At 38.9% G+C, this 19,419-nt stretch overlaps 1 protein-coding gene across 4 annotated transcripts in view; it reads left to right on the top strand.

Annotated features, from left to right (window-relative positions):
* LOC115222889 (probable E3 ubiquitin-protein ligase HERC1) overlaps positions 1-19,419 on the top strand; it is a 122,957-nt gene that overhangs the window by 11,560 nt on the left and 91,978 nt on the right. For all 4 annotated transcript variants that reach the window (XM_029793273.2, XM_036511903.1, XM_036511905.1 and 1 more), the window contains exons 2-9: positions 6,152-7,077; positions 9,408-9,506; positions 10,183-10,383; positions 11,562-11,793; positions 13,513-13,592; positions 16,241-16,337; positions 16,761-16,904; positions 18,562-18,689. In XM_029793273.2, the coding sequence (XP_029649133.1) occupies positions 6,160-7,077; positions 9,408-9,506; positions 10,183-10,383; positions 11,562-11,793; positions 13,513-13,592; positions 16,241-16,337; positions 16,761-16,904; positions 18,562-18,689 (1,899 nt within the window). In that variant the 5' untranslated portion in view covers positions 6,152-6,159. The remainder of the gene's footprint in view (positions 1-6,151; positions 7,078-9,407; positions 9,507-10,182; positions 10,384-11,561; positions 11,794-13,512; positions 13,593-16,240; positions 16,338-16,760; positions 16,905-18,561; positions 18,690-19,419) is intronic.

Below are 19,419 nucleotides of genomic sequence, written 5' to 3'. Positions count from 1 at the left end.
CAGAATGACGCAAGACAGTTAATCCATTATCATAGTACAGAATGCGTCGATAAAGGGATGTTCGCTGTTGTTAGGTAATGCTCAGCTCAGCTCAGATAACACCCCAAAGTATCCAACGATGAATGAAACCTCAAGTGTGGCGTAGCGTAAAAACGTAATATCAGCAGACGAATTTATTCGTGTGTGCGTACACGCGCGCATATATATTCATATGTCTATATAAAATTATGTACTTTCGTCGCCATGAAGTTTTGTGGCACCTATTTGTGGTGAAAGGCATTCTGGCTGCAATAACTGCCATTTTTAGGGGTGTGTCTAGAACCACATAATCTAATACGTCTTCTTATCTACGACGACATTTGATGGAGAATCGACTGCTGTTTCTAGCAGAAGGTTCCTCCTTCGTTGATTTGCATGTATAATGACTGGCGTGTTTTCGACAGATCGAAACCAATGTGTGAAACATCTTCTCCGCCGCCACCACCACTACCATAAATGACGTCGATTATGTAGACAGAACCTTGGCGACGGTGAAGGTGGTGTAGTGCTCCCTCCCCCCTCTGCAGCTTTGGATACGCGCGCCATCTTTCGCTTCCCCCTCTCTCTCTCTCTGTCTATCTATCTATCTATCTCCCTCTCATCTCTTGTTGCTTTTTCTCTGTCCTTATGTGTGTGTGTGTGTATATATATATATATTATATATATATATATATATATATTTATTGACTGCGTTTGTCGTCTGTTACTCACCCTCTCTCTTTGAGTTCCTTTATATCTCTCTCACTATATATGTATATTCTGTCTCTCTTTTAATCTCTCTCTCTCTCTCATTTTGCATCACTGCTACTACCTCTCCCGTACCCACCTTCTCTGTCTTTATGTTACTCTGTATCACCTCTTACTCTCTTACAGTGTGTTTATATCGCCCCCGATCCTTTATCCCTCTCTCTCTCTCATTGCCTTGGTATTACACCTTCTCTTCCCCTACTATCACAACACTTTCTTTATATCACTACATCTCCTCCTCTACTCCCTCACTCTCTCTCGAAATTGTCTTTCTCCTTCCTCTCCCCCTCCCAATTTTACTCTATCACTGCGTCACCATAACTTTCACGGTTACCCCCTCCCTCCCTCACTTCCAACATCATCCTCACCGCTTTTCAGAATGGCAGAATTGTTTCTGGACCATGCATGCACCTATATGTATATCAATATATAAATACACCACACACACACACACACATACATACATACTAATGTGTCAGTTTGAAATCGCGATATGGAATTTAAATGACGATGGTGAAGATGGCCATTATTTATGTCAGAGCTCCATGTATGGTCGTATTAGATGTGTAAACGCTATGCTGCTCTTTTTTACTATTGTCCCTGTGTTGCTTCCATATAGCTTCTTTCGTGTGTAGACACGCCGATCATACGCGCACACAACGGGGTGACGAAACAATTTTGGATTAAATTATATAAATATATAAGTATGTATATATGCGCTTGTATACACATATTCACATTCACACCAACATCACCTGAGCTGTGATAAACCCAAACAAAATAAAGCGCAGACACAGACATACAAGCACACAACGTTTCTTTCTCTCTGTCTCTCCCTCCCTCTTTGTTTCTCTGTCGCTAACTGCTCTCTCTCTTTCGTGTGCAAATGTGTGCGCACGCGCGCACCGTGAGGTATTCCTGTACTATAGAGTCGGAAATTATTTTAGCGCACCAAAATCCGTAATTGTTTCTGCTTTGTATGTTTTAAGCATCGTAGATTACAAATCTTTACCCCTATCTCGCACCCAATTTTCTTTGTTATGGGGTATCTCCCCCAGCGACACATTTTACGTAGTTTTTCAGTTTTTACATTTTTTTTATTCGGATTTTAAGTCAATTTTAAGTCATGTATAATTTTAAAGAAAAATCACATGTTTAAAAACCGAAATATGAAAACAAATAAATAAAATAAAAGAGGTTGGGAAGTGAAAAATTACAAAAGAAAAGGCAGTGGGTGGCACCTTCCCCAACATACAAGAAAATTGCTTTTGCAGAATCACGCTAGATGATTCCATCTTCATTCTATAGTAATGTCCACGCGCGCATGTGTGTCTGTGTTATGTTCCCACCCCACTTGACAACCGCTGTTATTTTGTTTACGTCCCCGTAACGTAATGGTTCGGCAAAAAGTGACCGATAGAATAAATATTAGGCTCTAAAAAACGTACTGGAGTCGATTTATTCGACTAAACCCTCCCAAGGCAGTGCTCCAGCATGGCCGCTGTCCAATGACTGGAACAAAATGATACACACATACGCGCGCGCGCTCAAATGCCTGTCCACTTAAAGACATGTATATACATGTATATGTTCACGCAGAAATTACGTATAAACACACACAGACACTCCCGTCGCGGGCCAGTGCAGAGACCTCTATGCTGTTGCTCGACATGCTAGAAATAACAGCCGAACCTACACCTCCAACACCGCACTGCCGTCTTTATAATAATAATGACGGAGTGGTCACAGCTGGAATGTCTTGGACTGGAACATTCCTCTCCGTATCGTCCGCTTGGGTTGGGTTATTTTTTTAACCCTAGGTCGCTCCTGGACGAATATGCACCTGTTTCGGTTTTATTTTATTTTCACAGACATAAGTGTATCTAGGACTACACCGTCTCATCTGTCCTGTTCTAAGACAGCAACATGTGATTTCTGAGTCACCTGACTGCTATTGCTTGTGGATCGAGCACCCTGTTAGAAATAGCAGCTCGCTAATAATGGTAGTAGTAGCAGCAGCATATATTTATGTACAGCTGTTGGAAATTGTATGTGTGTGTGTGTGTGTGTACAGAGACGTTAAAAGCTTCTGTGCGTATATTTGTTTGCATACTGATGTTGAAAGTTATGGCGTTGAAAATGGGTGTATACATGGATCATAACATCTGTGCATGTGTACACATACTGCCGTTGGAAGGCGTGTATGTATACGCAGATTGACGTTGGTATCTGTGTGTGTGTGTGTGTGTATGTATGTATGTATGTATGTATTTATATGTATTTATCTATGTATGTATTTATGTGTGTATATGTATACACACACATCAACAAAACACACCGACACACACATAAACGTGCGTAAATATATTCACATTCATTCATCTCAACCATCACCGTCTTTTTGATATGACCCGACTTCAATTTGTGTATATATACAGATATACATACAGTTTTCGACATCTGACTATGTGTGTGTGCATACAGCCTTCAGCGACTCTGTGTGTGTGTGTGTGTGTGTGTGTGTGTGTGTGTGCGCGCGCACATCACTTTCATGTGTCATCGTGTCGCTTGTCGATAGGAGGTGGTGGGGCGTTTACGTGGTCGCTCGGTCTGTTAGAAATAGCAGACAATTTTACCTGAAATCACTAAAAAAGGGCCATTGCACAATGTTGTTCTAGCTATCCCGTGTCTTGGATTAAAAAATAATATCAGACTGGTTTATGACGTAACGGCTTTGATTAAAGGGTTTTCTGAATCAGCACTAACCAGGTGTGTGTGTGTGTATGTATTACGTATGTATATAAGTGTGCGTGCGTGTGTGTATCATCATCACTTAATGAACTTTAAGTGATGTTGATCACACACACACACACGTACACATGAATTATTGACAGTGATTTTAAAGTTTTGCCAGTGGTGGCTTATCAACCAGAATAAGCCTCCATCAACAAAACTTCGAAGTCACTGTCAATAATTTATTATAACTTGTAACCTTACACATATATTGGACCCTTTATTCATTCAATGTTCTTTGCTTTTTATATATTTAAAAACCTTTTTAATTATATGCATTTAAGAATGGCATCAAGCATAGAAACCATATTAAAGCTGACACTGGTGCTTGCTGCAATCCTTGGATGCATTGGATCAGGTCAGACTGTCCAACCCATGTCAGCATGGGACATGGATATTAAATGATGATGATGATGATTTAAGAAATATCCCTCTGTGTGTGTGTAAACATGGGAAAACAATAGTTGTGGGCATACTATTAACTGAGAAATGGGTGGATAAGGTGATCACAGTAGTCAGAGTGTGCAATAGGTTACTCATGCTTTGACTAGTTTTGCAAAGTGCATTAGTGTCCGCAGTGATTTGCATTGGACAAAGCACATCTCTAAAATTTTCAAGAAGACCAAGGATATCTTGGCATCATTCAGCAAGAATGTGAACGTGACCTGGGCATTATTGTCGACAGCAATTTGCGTTGGACAAAACACATTGCTAAAATTGCCAAGAAAGCTGAGGGTGTCTTGGCATCACTCACCAAGTCCTTTGTGAGCCGCTCTCCGGCTATCTATATGCGGCTTTATATAGCTATGGTGCGACCTCACCTGGAATTTGCATCACCGGTCTGGAAGCCGTTCAGCAATGTGCAACCAAGAGAATACCCTCCATCAGGCATTTGCCATATTCTGAACCCCTTACTTCCCTGGGCATAGATACATTGAAGCTCTAACGTCTGGCAATTGACTTGGTAAATACCCACAAAATTATTAACCATTGTGTCAACCACCACCTTAAGCATCTTTTTGAGCTTCATGTGTCTAACACATGTGGGCATGCTTACAGAGTCAGAACAGCACAGCTCCCATGACTTTCGGAAACATTTTTTTCACACTCAGAGTCGCAGAAACATAGAACAAACTACCTGCATCAGTTGTTAATTGCTGAGACATTGCATCCTTTAAAATCTCCATGCTTCCTGAAATTCACCAACACTACACCTGATACCCCCCCCCCACCATACGCATGCACACATGTATATAATGACTCATACACTGTTCACTTTCCTGACTTCTCTACATAATTCTGTGGGCTGTACTTGCACTTTTGATGAGTTGTTGTGCACCTGATAACAATACACAATAATTTCATTATTATTATTTAAAAGAGCAACTATTATTTTTGCCTATACCCCTCAGCTGGAACCCCTGGATGAACAAACAGATCGATTTTATGATACCCCTTTGCAGACTACCTTGATGACAAACAACAGAGCCTTCTTTCTATCTTCAGTGAGCATATTGGGCAGCCCCTGGGTAGCTTCCATGGGGTGCAGGGAGACGATGGATTTGGTTTTTGTAATGAGGAGGGAACAAGGCTGTTGGAGTTTTATGATGCAAATGACCAAATGATCTGTAATACTAACTTAAGGAAACCAGCCATCTGCCTGACCACCTATCAGTGTGGTGAGCACATAAAGCGGATAGAATATATTCTCACCAGAAAGTGGGATAGATAGTCGCTCATAAATGCAAAAGACCTCTCCATCTGAAGAATACACTCTTCAACATAGCTGAGTCATTACTGACTTCAGAGGATGGATATATATATATATATATATATATATATATATATATAATATATATAGACAGACAGACAGACAGACACAGGCAGAGAGATACATACATACACAGATAGATAGCATTGGGTTGGTGCATAATTATTGCGGCTTTTTTCAACAAATTTTATTCAACAAAAACAATAACAATATGTAATAAAAACATCTTTAAATGATTATTCATCAACCCCAGTGCTTAACTGGTATTTATTTCATTGACCCCGGAAGGACAACTGGTAGAGTTGACTTCAGCAGAATTTGAACTTAGAATGTAAGAATAGATTCTTTATCATTTTGGGATGAGTCCAGCAATTTTGAGGAGAGAAGTTGATTACCTCAACTTCAATAAAATCACACCTGTTAAGGTGTAATTGTGAGTTCAGAGGGTTACGGTCAAAAATTAGCCAAAATAAGGAAGAGGGAGGAGGAGTTACAGTATGAATGATGATGATAAGAGGAGGACAAAATGTTTGAACAGAAATAGTATATGTTAGGTGTGAAGGAGCAGAGACTTTTGTAGTAGAGGTAGACAAGGATAGAGAGAGTGGACACAGCTGACACAAATTTGAGATATGTCTGGCTGTGGCTTCATGCTGATCAGTCAAGTAGTCTAAGCTGTCTGGATGTCTCTAGTGATCATATTCTCCAGAACTTCCATATCCTTGAATATTTTGTGATATCTTTTATAAAAGTTCGGTTTTGTATAATTTTCCCTTAAAATATTGTTTTTGTCTTTTGCAGCTTTTAAGATGAGTAGAAGACAGCACATCAAACTAAAATATATTGAGCATTTCAATCAAGGCTGGGCTTCTGAAGATTGTGAGTTAATTGCAAATGAAGAACGACTGGACGAATTCTATGAACGTCTGCTAAGTAACAAAGAAATATGCTGCCAGTTTCCTCAGGTTGTACATCTGAAGACACCTATCCTTCCTGACTTTGAGCACGAACAGCCCTCCACTGGCGAGCAAGAACACTATCTCAGTGCTCTCCTGGGTTGCCAGAAAGTTTTAGCAGAGACTATATGTTTGACTTCGCCTTTTACAAAATCTTTACAAAAGCGACTTGCTGTTTTACAACGAATCTATTCGGCTGTATCAAGCAAATATCATGACCAGAACAAAAGCAACATTGAAGAGCCGTCGTTAGATGCTGACAAAACAAATGACAATGGCAAGTTTGCTGGGGATAAGACAAAATGTGGTTCTGAGGTTCTTATTGAAATGGGCATTAAGACCGGGTTGAGTTTGTTGTTCTCATTACTGAGACAGAATTGGATCCTTGCCCCTCATATTGACAACGTTTGCTTATGCGATGACGTCTTCCAAACAGCCCTTGACGTCGTCACCAAACTACCCCCACTGTCCCTTGCTAATGAGATAAAGGTCACGCCACTCGGGATGGAGACCTTAAATCAAGTGACCAACTTCCTGCGGAGTACAATCGGACCAGCGTCCAGTGCTAACTTGGTCGGTCAACAGCTGGCTGCTGAACTCATGTTAGCATTGGCCGCCCAGAGGGGATCTTTACGCTATCTGTTAGAGTGGGTGGAGGTCGCCCTGCAAGCTTATGCTGCTTCCATGAAATCTGATGACCATTCCCAGAGATCGACAAACATCCATTACGATTTCTTCATGGATATAATCCAGCAGATGGTTCAGTCCGTTGTAAGTATATCTTGCTGTCCCATTGCACTCTCATTTCTTTTCTCATCAGTTTACATTATTTTATTTTATATCAATGCAACAAGGGAGTCTGTACATGGTCACTGCACATGCTAGAAATAGCAGCCAAATCTCCTGAAATCACACCTTATTGTCTCAAATAATGAAGGATATATTGGACAATGTAGTCACTGATAACAAAAACAAGAAAAAAAAACACACACTGGTTGGTCCTGCCTGAAATATCTTTGAATGTTATTGATCATCAGCAATTGTTGTTTAGCCCCAGGTCAGGCTTGATCAAACAGGCTGATGATCAATAACATTGTTGTTTAGCCCTTGGTCGGCCCTGATCCAGCAAATCAGTGATTAAAAACATTCCATTTGTGACCAACCACTCTTTTTTTTTATCAGTGCATCTAGAAATACATTGCACTGTGTCATATTTTTAAGACAGTAGGATATGATTTGAGGTGTGTTGACTGTTATTTCTAGCATGTCATGTGACCAGATATAGACTTGTTTGTTGTGTTTTAATTTGATTATTAATTTTTAAAATCATTTGTTAACCCTTTCATTACCAACCTGGCTGAAACCGGCTCTGGCTTTGTAGTACAAAGGTCTTGTTTTCATAAGTTTTGAATTAAAATCTTCCCCCAAATTTTAGTCACAATTTATGTTCCTAACACTGGCTGAATGATAACTAAGTTATTTTACTAAATTCTTTGTTATACCTAAAGTAATTGAAAGAAACACAGAGCATCTCAAAATAAATACAGTAACGAAAAGGTTAAATCATAATTGGTTTAGGAACAAATTAAAACCTTCCATCAAACTTTCATGTTAAATTATGTTTTAAAACATCAGCTTAGCAATGATAAAGTTATCTTACTAAATTCTTCACTATTTCCAAAATTAATTGAAACTAAGGCAGTGTATTCCATCAGAAATATGGTAAGTAAAGAGTTAAGCAGGAGTTGTTAAGTGGATCCTTCTCTGCTTTCTTATAGAAAATGGTAAACATTTTGGTTCCCTGACAACTCACACATTTCTTTACCATTTTGATAACGACCGTCTGAGACTGTCTCTGGTTCTATGATGCAGACTTCCTCTTTTAAAATGATCTAAATTAAAACCTTCCAGCAAAAATTTCATGATAATTTATGTTCCAAACATCAGCTTAACAACAGTAAAGTTATTATTTGATAGCTTCCTTCCTCAAAAGAAGAGAGGGGGAAGGGCGGGAAGCAGAGTCCTTGGATTTGTAGAAAAATTTCCTTTTTAAAGTCCTAAAGTAGCCTTGTTTCACTATGCAAAATCTCTTTTGGGAGGCCTTCATTGCATATCCAAAATCTGGTTGCCTTGGGGCTACAAAACAATAACATTATGCTGTTTGTAACTGTTGATTTAACTTTTGTCAATGCCCTGCTACATTCACAGCTTATTGTCTTTGTCTGGGACCTTGGAGAGGCCCAATGATGGGATATGTAGAACAGTGAAACTACTCCCTCATTCTGTTGAAAGACCCATCTGTGACTCATTAATCTTATTGCAACTTTATAACACTTTTACCTCTATTTTTTCATAATCCTGTGGAACTAATTGACCTTTACAACTGTGCCTGCTACATCCCATGGTACACAAAAGGTCTGGGGCAAAGCTCTACACAGTTATGGAATGGAAATGTGCCTCCCAACCAGTAATTCCTTGTGCTGTACTAGTCACTGTTTAGCCCCGGGCCAAGCCCTGATTCAGAAAATCTATCATCAGAGGCATACCAGTCACTAACATTCTGTCTTTTTCGTACATCTACAGCTTCAGTGTCTGATGTTGCCTTCCTTTCTAAAGATGGTGGGGTTTGATATCTTATTTCTAGCAGACTAAATGATTATGTACCACCTCCCTCTCTTCCCATTAAGCCAACCTCTATTCTAGTTGAGTAACCAGCTGTTGTTTGTCCTTAGAATTCTCCCATTTGTTGCCTGCTTTACATCTGTTATCTCCCATCCCTGTGAAAACAATAAAATAATACTATTTTATCAAAATAACCCTTTCAAAGCTCTATGTATAAAACCCATACTGTTCTTTCTATGGCTTATCAAGGGATTATGGACACTTCAGAGATTAATTTAATGATGGGATACAAACAGTCAACACCCACTCCCCTTGCTTTTTTCCCCAGCTAGTCCCTCTTGAAGCCTTGCAGTTCTCTCTCTGGGTCCTAAGAAATCAATACCCTGATTTTGTACATATTTCTGTTACCCAAATAAATGAAATCCTTCACCCTTATTCCTTATGAAATTGTCTCAATGTTGTTGTTTTTGTAATTGCAGGGTGGCGCTGATAAGTTCCTTGCTGTAAAGAAAAAACCCACAAAAGACGAGAATGGATTGATTTCTTTGTATGATGCTGCCATGTACCTGATGGAACAGGTGGGTAGATGCAAGGGTGTGTGCGTGGTTAGGTATAAAAATGTGTGTGTGTGTGTGTGTGTATTACTCATGTTCATTTCACTGGAGATTGAGAGCTTCAGCATGTTCTCCCTACCCAACCACTGTCTGATGCGCAGGCTGTGAATTTGAGCTTCAGATGAGATCATACTGCTACATTCACTCAATATGGTTTGCCAGAAGATGTGTGTGTATATATATCAAGAAATTTTGTAGTCTTTATAAGGACATTTGGATTTACCAAAGTGAGGATTAACCTAGTATAGTAAATTTAATTAACTGGAATTCATCTACACTCCTGAGGTCAGCCAGCATTTTTACCCATTAGGATTATAAATCCCTCTTAACCTTTCTTGGAAATTTACTTTTGTGTGTGTGTGTGTGTTCGAAACATGCATTGAGTCGAACCAGGGGCAGCTGATGAAGGGGAATATTCCTTGTATTGTTTGTCTTATACTCTGTTTTTTCGAGTTTGCTGGACCTTGCGATGTCAAGCCGTAATTAAGACGTAGTAGGACAATGGAGTCAACGGTGATTTGTATATATTCCTTTACGTTACCCTTAAGTTATTTTTACTTTGTAAATTTTTAATTGTTATCATTCGTATCATTTCTAAATTTTGTCATCTATTATTGTTTTGTGTTTATTTCTGCGGCAGGTTTACCACTTGGCTGTGCATTATGCAAGTACGTGCATGAGTCCCGATGAAAACCGCAATACAGAAGGTAACTCATCTGTATTTGGTGCCAACTGTGAGGTGTATGTGTGGGGCAGTAATAGCAGCCACCAGCTGGGGGAGGGCAGCCAGGAGAAGGTGACCACTCCGAAATTAACATCAGCTTTTGGAGATTGTCAACAGGTAAGTCATCATAGAGGTAGTAGTAGTAGTAGTAGTAGTAGTAGTGTTGCTGCCACCGTCTTTGTTGTCTTTTTCATCGTATTCACTAATGTTATCATTAACATCATCATCATCATTACTGCCATCATGCATCATCATCATGGTCATCAGTGCCTTAGTCATCATTGCCATTACTATCCTCATCATCATCGGGGAAAAATACCCTGTGGTATTTGTTCCAACTCATTACAGTCTGAATTTAAACTCTCGCCAAGGTCAGTATTTCCTTTCATCCTTTTTGAGGGTCATTAAAATAAAGTACCAGTTGAGTACTGGGGTCAGTGTAATCAATCTTCTTCCTCCTCTCAAATTCCTAGCATGGTGCCAAAATTATGTTCTGAGTTCAAATTCCACCAAGGTCGACTTTGCCTTTCACCCTTTCGGGTTCGATAAAATAAGTACCAGTTGAACACTGGGATGACTGCAATCAACTAGTCCCCACCCCCAAATTTCAGGCCTTGTACCTATAGTAGAAAGGATTATTATTATTATTATTATTATTATTATTATTAAGGTGGCGAGTTGGCAGTATCGTCAGCACGCTGGGAGAAATGCTTAGCGGTATTTTGTCTGTCTTTACGTTCTGAGTTCAAATTCCGCTGGGGCCAACTTTGCCTTTTGTCTTTTTGGAGTTGATAAATTAAGTAACAGTTGTGTACTGGGGTCAATCTAGTCAACAGGCTCCTCCCCCAAAATTTCAGGCCTTGTGCCTAGAGTAGAAAAGATTGTTGTTGCTATTATTATTATTATTATCATTATCATCATTATTATTAAGGTGGCGAGCTGGCAGAATTGTTAGCACACCGGGAGAAATGCTTTGTAGCATTTCGTCTGTCTTTACGTTCTGAGTTCAAATTCTACTGATTATTATTATCATTTATTGAATTAAAATTAAAATTGTCTTATTTCTATTTTTATTTTTATTTATACTACTACTACTACTACTACTACTACTACTACTACTACTACTACTACTACTAATATTATGATTATTATTATTATTAGTACCAGTTACACACTGGAGTCGATGTAATCGACTTAATCCCTTTGTCTGTCCTTGTTTGGCCCCTTGTGGGCAATAAAGAAATATATTATTGTTATTATTTTCACCATCATCATCATTATTATTATCTTCTCAGATTGAAGCTGGCCAGTTTTGCACGTTTGTTGTCCACAATGAAGGATCAGTAGCTGCCTGTGGTAAAGGAAGTTATGGGCGTTTGGGGCTTGGAGATTCCAGCAACCAGGCCGTCCCAAAGAAGCTGACCTTTGACCCGAAATCTCAAATTAAAAAGATCTCGTCATCCAAAGGATCAGATGGTCACAGTTTAGCAATGTCAACAGATGGACAGGTTTTCAGTTGGGGAGATGGTAAGTCTTTTAGTTGACCTTACACACACACACACACACACACACACACATAAATATAACTGGTCTGTTTTGATTAAAATATGTTCCTGTAAGTCATGGGTACTCTGCTGTTTTTTGATTTTATATGCATATCCATGGGTGATTGAGATATTTAATTTAAAAAGGTGGCCAAAGTTATTGGAAAGATGGTGGATGATCTTGCAGGATTCTACCAAGTCAGCTGCTAAATGTCAAAACTTTAGTTGAGCTGATGCATGTGTCAGAAGTAAAATTTGGTGAATTTCAGGAAGCATGGAATTTTTCAAGGATGCAGTGTTCTGACAGCTAAAAAGCAATGCTGTAAGTTTATTCCTTGCTTCAACCATTCTGAGCATGAAAAAATGTTCCTGCTAGTCATAGGTGCTGCACCAGTATTTGATTTTATAAGCATGTCTATGGGTGGTAGAGATGTCGTATTCAGAAAAGTGGCTAAAATTGTTGCAAAGATGGTGGATAATTTTGTGGGCTTCTACCAAGTCTGTTACTAGACATTGAAACTCTAGTGTGTCATTGTCAGAGAAGCGATACGTTGAAGACAGAGGGTATTTTCCTGGTTGCATATCTCTGGAAGGCTTCCAAGAGATTGTTATGCTGGACAAGATATGGATTCCAGACTGCAGATACAGAATAACTGTGGACTTATTACAACTATATAGACCTTTCAACAGATAACTAGCATGATAACTGAGTGATGCTAAAACACCTTAAGCCATTCGGCTGATTTTAGAAATATGGCTCATCAAATGTAGATCATAGTTGACAATGATGCTGAGCTCACATTCATCAATAGACTTTTTAAGGTTGGTATTGTGAAGGGAGGAGGTAAATTACTGGGGTTTTTGTTTCCTCCCAAAATGTGGAATGGGGTAATTGGCAATCATTAATTCATTCCTGCAAATGTGTAGATGTTTTAGGCTAAATTGTGTTGTATAATACATAACTTGTATATAGTATATTATATATGGAGGCACAATGGTCCAGTGGTTAGGGCAGCGGACTTGCGGTCATAGGATCACGGTTTCGATTCCCACATTGGGTGTTGTGAGCGTTTATAGAGCGAAAACACCTAAAAGCTCCACGAGGCTGTAGTAGGGGGTGGTGACGAACTCTGCTGTACTCTTTCACCACAACTTTCTCTCACTCTTTCTTCCTGTTTCTGTTGTACCTGTATTTCAAAGGGCCAGCCTTGTCACACTCTGTGTCACGCTGAATCTCCCCAAGAACTATGTTAAGGGTATATATGTCTGTGGAGTGCTCAGCCACTTGCATGTTAATTTCACGAGTTGGCTGTTCCATTGATCGGTCCAACTGGAACCCTCATCATCATAATTGACAGAATGCTACAATATCGTATATAACATATCTAGTGTATAATACAAGTTTTAGTATAACTTGTGTATAGAATATTTGGTTGTTGTTTAGCCCTGGATCAGACCTGATCCAACTATTCTTTGATAAAAGCCATCTCACAGTGATCAGATATAGCATGCCTGACTATATTTTCCAATATGGTCTTAAAAAAAATAAGTGGGGTGTAAGTTGAGTTAGATTTGACTGCTATTTCTAATGGGTCATAGTTGTCCATGTAGATAGCCCCTCACTCGTTCCAAACATCCTTGCTTTTGGTGTAGAAATGTCTTGTAATATATCTGCCTGCTTCTACCATTTCTTCTTTGACAGGCGACTACGGTAAACTTGGACATGGAAACACAGTGTCCCAGAAATATCCCAAACTGATTCAAGGACCATTGAGTGGCAAAGTAAGGCATTTTTCTGATGCTCCTTCTCTCTCTCTCTTACACACACAAACACACACACAAAAACACACGTTCCTTCTGTGTTTGTACTTTGGTGTTGAACATTGATAGACTTTTCTCTGAAAGCCATCTTAGTTGTTTCACTTCATTGACTTCACATTTTCCTTTTCTCTTGTGGCTTGAAACAATCGATTCTTCTCACTCACTATATCTTCTACAGTTTCTTTCTTCTCTGAAATATACCATAAAAGAAACTGAAAAAAATTCATTCTTTGACACAATGACAAAGCTAAACTAACTTTTTTTTGCCTTCTGAATTTATATAAATATATATGCGCATGTGTGTGTGTGTATGCATATGTATATATATATGTGTATGTGTCTATATGTATGTGTATATATATATATATATATATATGTATGTATGGTACATACACCCACGCATGCACAATAAACCCTCAATTCAATGAACACAGATTTAATAGATTTTGAATTTAACAAACAAATAATAATAATAATAATAATGGCAATACTTTCTGCTATAGGTACAAGGCCTGAAATTTGGTGAAGGGGACAAGTCCTACCATTGGCCTTTATTACTTTACTGGTACTTCATTTTATCGATCTTGAATGGATGAAGGGTAAAGTTGCCCTCAGCAAGATTTGAACCCAGAACATAAAGAACTGATGAAATGCCACTAAACATTTGCTCGATTGCTGCAACAATTCTGCCAGTTTGGTCATGGCACAAAACTCTTCAACTACATTGATAAAAGGAGATATGAAAAGACAACATATTATTTTTACATTGTAATTCAATATGTTCTAAGATCAAAGGTTCAACTTCCTGGTTGGGCAACGCATTGTGTTCTTGAGCAAAACACTTAATTTCACATTGATCCAGTCCCCCCTTCAATCAGGGGGTATGTTGACCTGCTTGCCTAGCCAGTGGGGTAGCATCATTTAAAGGCTAAACCAATGCAAAATGCATTGTGACCAGTGATGTGTAACAACATCCTGGTTGGTCACGTGTTGTGATATTGTGTCTTAGCCCTTAAGAAACGACAAGGTCAATCCATCTGCTGAAAAGTTGAATGACAAAGATTGTATTAGTTTATTCAATTTCCTACAAGAATATAAATCTTTATATATAAAACTGAAGTTGTGTGAGAGTCTGTCTCCTCCAATTTAGATTCCTAACTACTCCCACATTTTGCGGTGCAGTTTAACCAAAAGTGGGTATCTTATAGTCATGATTCATATTGAGTCCTTCTGGGTATTAGCGCGCATCTACGATGAGTCTACGATTTAAAAAAAAAATTTACCATCATTTTTTCGTTTTTTAATGCATTTTTTGCTTGGTTTATATAAGGGAAGTAACTCTCTAAAAATGCTTATATAGTTATTTCCCTTACAAACCCGAGCAACGCTGGGTGATGCTGCTAGTAGTTTTATATATGTAAAGTAACTACTTTATTCTTAAAAATTTTTTTTTTGAAAAATAAATGTATGCCTTTTGTAGGGTTTGTGAAAAGGGCTCTGTCTTCTTGGCCCTGAAAATGCAAATGAGGCTCCGTCTCCAAAGGGTTAATGTATTTTGTGTGAAAGCTTTAGCCTTTACATTAAGAAAAAAATATAAAATATTGACGCCTAGGTATGGCTGAAGTGGGGATAAAAGAGTCATTAGGTCAAATGGTAAGGATAGGGGGTAGTTGTGTCTTTTTTCTTTTGTTGCTGTTTATTTTATAATAATAATAATAATAATAATAATAATAATAATAATAATAAAACATTGTGTACAGTGATCAGGTACACTACAACTCATCTAAAGTGTATGTATAGTACATAGGGTAATGTACGAGCGTCAGGAAAAGAACAGTGCATGAGTCATGACATACATACGCATATGTGTATGAGTATGGAAGGGGGACAATCAGGTGTAGTTTCGGCGGATTTTGGAAAGCATGAGGGCCTTAAAGGATGTAGTGTCATGGCAGTCAACAACTGACGCAAGCAGTTTGTTCCATGCTTCAGCAGCGATGGTGAGAGTAACACAGTGTTTTGTTGAATAGTTTTTCAATTTGGCAACTGTAGGGGAGAACAGGAGTGGTGGTGGTGGTGGTGTTGATAGAGACTGGGATAGATTCTAGAAGCATATTGTTCTGGGGAAGAAGGATAGGATATAGGGGTTAGTGTGGGGTTTGGTGGTGAGGGAGATGGAAGGATAGACACTATATGGTAACCACAGTAAATGAGAGATGTAGGGTGTTAAGGTCGAGGGCTGAGAGGGAGGTAGTGGGTGGTGTGAGGACTGATATGGATTAGTTAGGGAGATGGGTGGCTGATGTGAGAGATGGTGAGTAGAGCATCAAGGAGCCGGGACAGGGTTAGCCTTTTGATACAAGTGGACCAGTGTCTGGCACAGAAACACACAGTTCAGAAGTAAATCAGATGAAAGGCAAGGTGCACAAGGAATCAGAAAGAGTATAGGTGAGTGTTCAGATTGAGAAGGATCAAGGAAAACTGAAGGTGGGTGTTGATGCCATGGAGGGTATAAGTTCCTAGTTGGAACATGAATGTTTCTCCTCCTTCTCTATCTCTACTCACGTCTCCGCCCCCTACCTTCATCGCATTTCTTTTTATTGTTTCAGGCGGTCAAGTGTGTGTCTGCTGGTCATCGTCATAGTGCCTTTGTGACTGAAGATGGAGAACTGTACACCTGTGGTGATGGAGATTATGGACGATTGGGTAGGTGTTATAGCTTCATGTTGGAGAGAGAGGAAAAGAGAGAGACCAATAAAAAAAAGGGGGCAAGAGAAAGCTACATGAAGAGACCATGTAGACTTTGCTCTTTGCTACACTTCTTTCTATCAGTGTATTTGAATAGTTATCCATCTATCTAATTTTTGTCTGTCTGTCTATCTCTCTGGCTATTTTTCTATCTATTTGCCTATATTTGTAGCTATTCTTCTGTCTGACTATCTAGCGAGCTGATTGTTTTTTTTTTATCTGTTTGTGTATGTCTGTCAAGCTGTTTCTCCATATACAGATAGTGAAATATATGTATATTTCCCTATCTGTCTGTTGAGCTAGCAAGTTAATTTTCTTCCTGTCTGTCTGTCTGTCTGTCTCTCCCTTGGTTTATATTTTATTCATTCATTTGTTTTATAGGACATGGTGACAGCAACAGTAAGAACGTACCAACATGCATCAAAGATGTTTCTGGAGTCGGCCAGGTAGCCTGTGGCAGTTCACACACCATTGCTGTGTCCCAAGATGGTAAAACAGTTTGGTCGTTTGGCGGCGGAGATAATGGTTAGTCTGTTGAAATTTTTGTGAAAGAAATGAAAGAGGAGAAAGAAGAAAGAGAGGGAGTGTGTGTGTGTGTAAGAGGGAGAGAGAGAGAGAGAGGATGTGTGTGTGTATTGCTTCATGTTGGCAGGGTGTGGACTAATACGAGATACTGCATCTCTAAATGTGTCGCTGTGACTCAACATTGTAGTTTTTACACACCGCCTGATATATATATATATACAAAATAAGAAAATAGAGGAATAGATTTCTATCAATCATCAACTACTAGATAATACCAATTCATATAATTTATTAACTAATTATTCAGGAACATCCAGATCAAACAGAATAATACAGAATAAAACAGTACACATCAATGAGGAAGATAATACCATAAGAACAATACATATAAATATAAAATGGATTGGGTACTTTACTGGCAGTATATTGGATAAATGTTATCCCATAGTGGGTTACACTCACAACCCCTATCTCACTTTATATATATATATATATATTTTCATCTTATGCATATTCTTTGCATAAAGTTTCAAGTTATCCACAAAGAAGCTGTGTAATTTTAGTATTTCTGTTTCCTTGTGAACCAGTGAGATATCCTTCAGACTTCTTAACATGAATGACAAGGGTTTACAGAAAGTATAAACATCACCATAGAGAGGTTGTCCCCTTGGAATTTGCCTTTGCGATACTGTATTCTCTCAGTGATAATACTGTCACTCTTTGTGTTTATTTTCAAGATGGGGGACCCACGATGTATGTATGTCTGTCTGTCTGTCATTATTCAGATTTATTTCAAGACTTCTTGCCAGTAGAGAAAGAACCAGTTTCTAACCTAGATTCAAGGCTCCTTCATTGGAATTTCAACATCAACAGCAGGGTGTTTTTTTTTTGTTTCTTTCTTTCTTTGTATGTATGCATGCAACTAACTAACTCAATGAAATGAAAGGACTTGCTCAGTCCATTCTCCTTGGTTATAATTATATCTAGTTTTCTATATTTACCTTACCTCATGTATTACTGCTATACACCATTACAAATCTTACACACACACTGTATACACTTCGCTACTTCCACTAACTTCTCTGTCACCACCATACACACATACGTTCTACAACTGAATCCTGCACTCCTACATGTTTATTCATTTATTTACTTCATGTGTCAAGGCCAATAACAATGGCCCTGTCATCAGCTTCAGTGACACTGGTTCCAGTTGATCCGACCAACAGAACAGCCTGCTCGTGAAATTAGCATGCAAGTGGCTGAGCGCTCCACAGACATGTGTATGTTTAATGTAATTCTCAGAGAGATTCAGTGTGACACAGAATATGACAAGCTCGGCCCTTTTGAATTACTGGTACAACTCATTTTTTGCCAGCTGAGTGGACTGGAGCAACGTTAAATAAAGTCTCTTGCTCAAGAAGACAGTGCATCGTCAAGAATTGAACTCACGATTTTATGATCATGAGCTGAATACTGTAACCACTTAGCCACACTTTACTGTGTCAAAGCTGCACAGACACATACACACACACGCACACACACACACACACACACATGTACACTTGCATGCACATACACATGCACACACATACACACACACTACGCATGACTAATCTGCTGACCCCTACATCCCTGTCTGTTTCTCTGTTTGTAGGAAAGTTGGGACATGGAGACACCAATCGCCTCTATAAGCCAAAAATCATTGAAACTTTCACTGAGTTTTACATCCGGAAAGTCGTTTGTGGGACGCAGTCTTCGTTAGCATTGACATCTTCTGGACAGGTGAGGGTGTCTTTAATAATTACCTTTAATTAAATCTACTCTGTCTTTACCTCTCTTAATAACTGAAGTTCATCCACAGTTTTAGCAACAGGTGTGGTAAAACCTGTTGTAAGGATGTCATAGTTGTTGTTTAGCCCTGGGTCAGTTCTGACCTATGATCAGACTCATTCCAACCATGCCCATCCTGTTTTGTTTTTTTATACGATGGACCATGTTATCCAACATGTCCTTCCTTTCAAGATAGTGGTGAATGGTTTGAGAGAGATTTGGCTGCTATTTCTAACAGGATGAACAACCACATAGTGGCTGTATTATTTCCTTTGCTGTGTTAATGTTTTAATTTCTTTCACATGTTGCTGGGGCTTGGATATGTGAATGAGGGAGGGAAATAAGATTATGTGAATTTACTGGTAGACTGAAACCATCAGCTGGGCTTGTGGTGCCTTTAGCAGAGTCAACTCTGTTGGTGAGATGGATTAGGGCTCACTTGACCCTTTAACATGCAGATTACTCTCTCAAATGTAATGCTTATTTATTCACACTGTCTTGAATTAATCATGCAGTATCTTGTCATTTCGAGATTTCAATGATGAGACATTTTATTTTCAGAATGATATTGTAGGGTAGGTGTGAGAGACTGGATCTGGCTGGTTTGAACATAAAATACGTAGATTCTTTTGCTCTGATCTGGTTGGTTTAAATGTTAAACTAGGACATCCCAAACTTGTTA

Source organism: Octopus sinensis, linkage group LG21, assembly GCF_006345805.1.
Source record: "Octopus sinensis linkage group LG21, ASM634580v1, whole genome shotgun sequence".
In the NCBI taxonomy this organism is placed as follows: Eukaryota; Metazoa; Mollusca; class Cephalopoda; order Octopoda; family Octopodidae; genus Octopus; species Octopus sinensis.
Note: the sequence above shows the minus strand (reverse complement) of the source record. Positions and strands in the feature narration are given on the sequence as shown.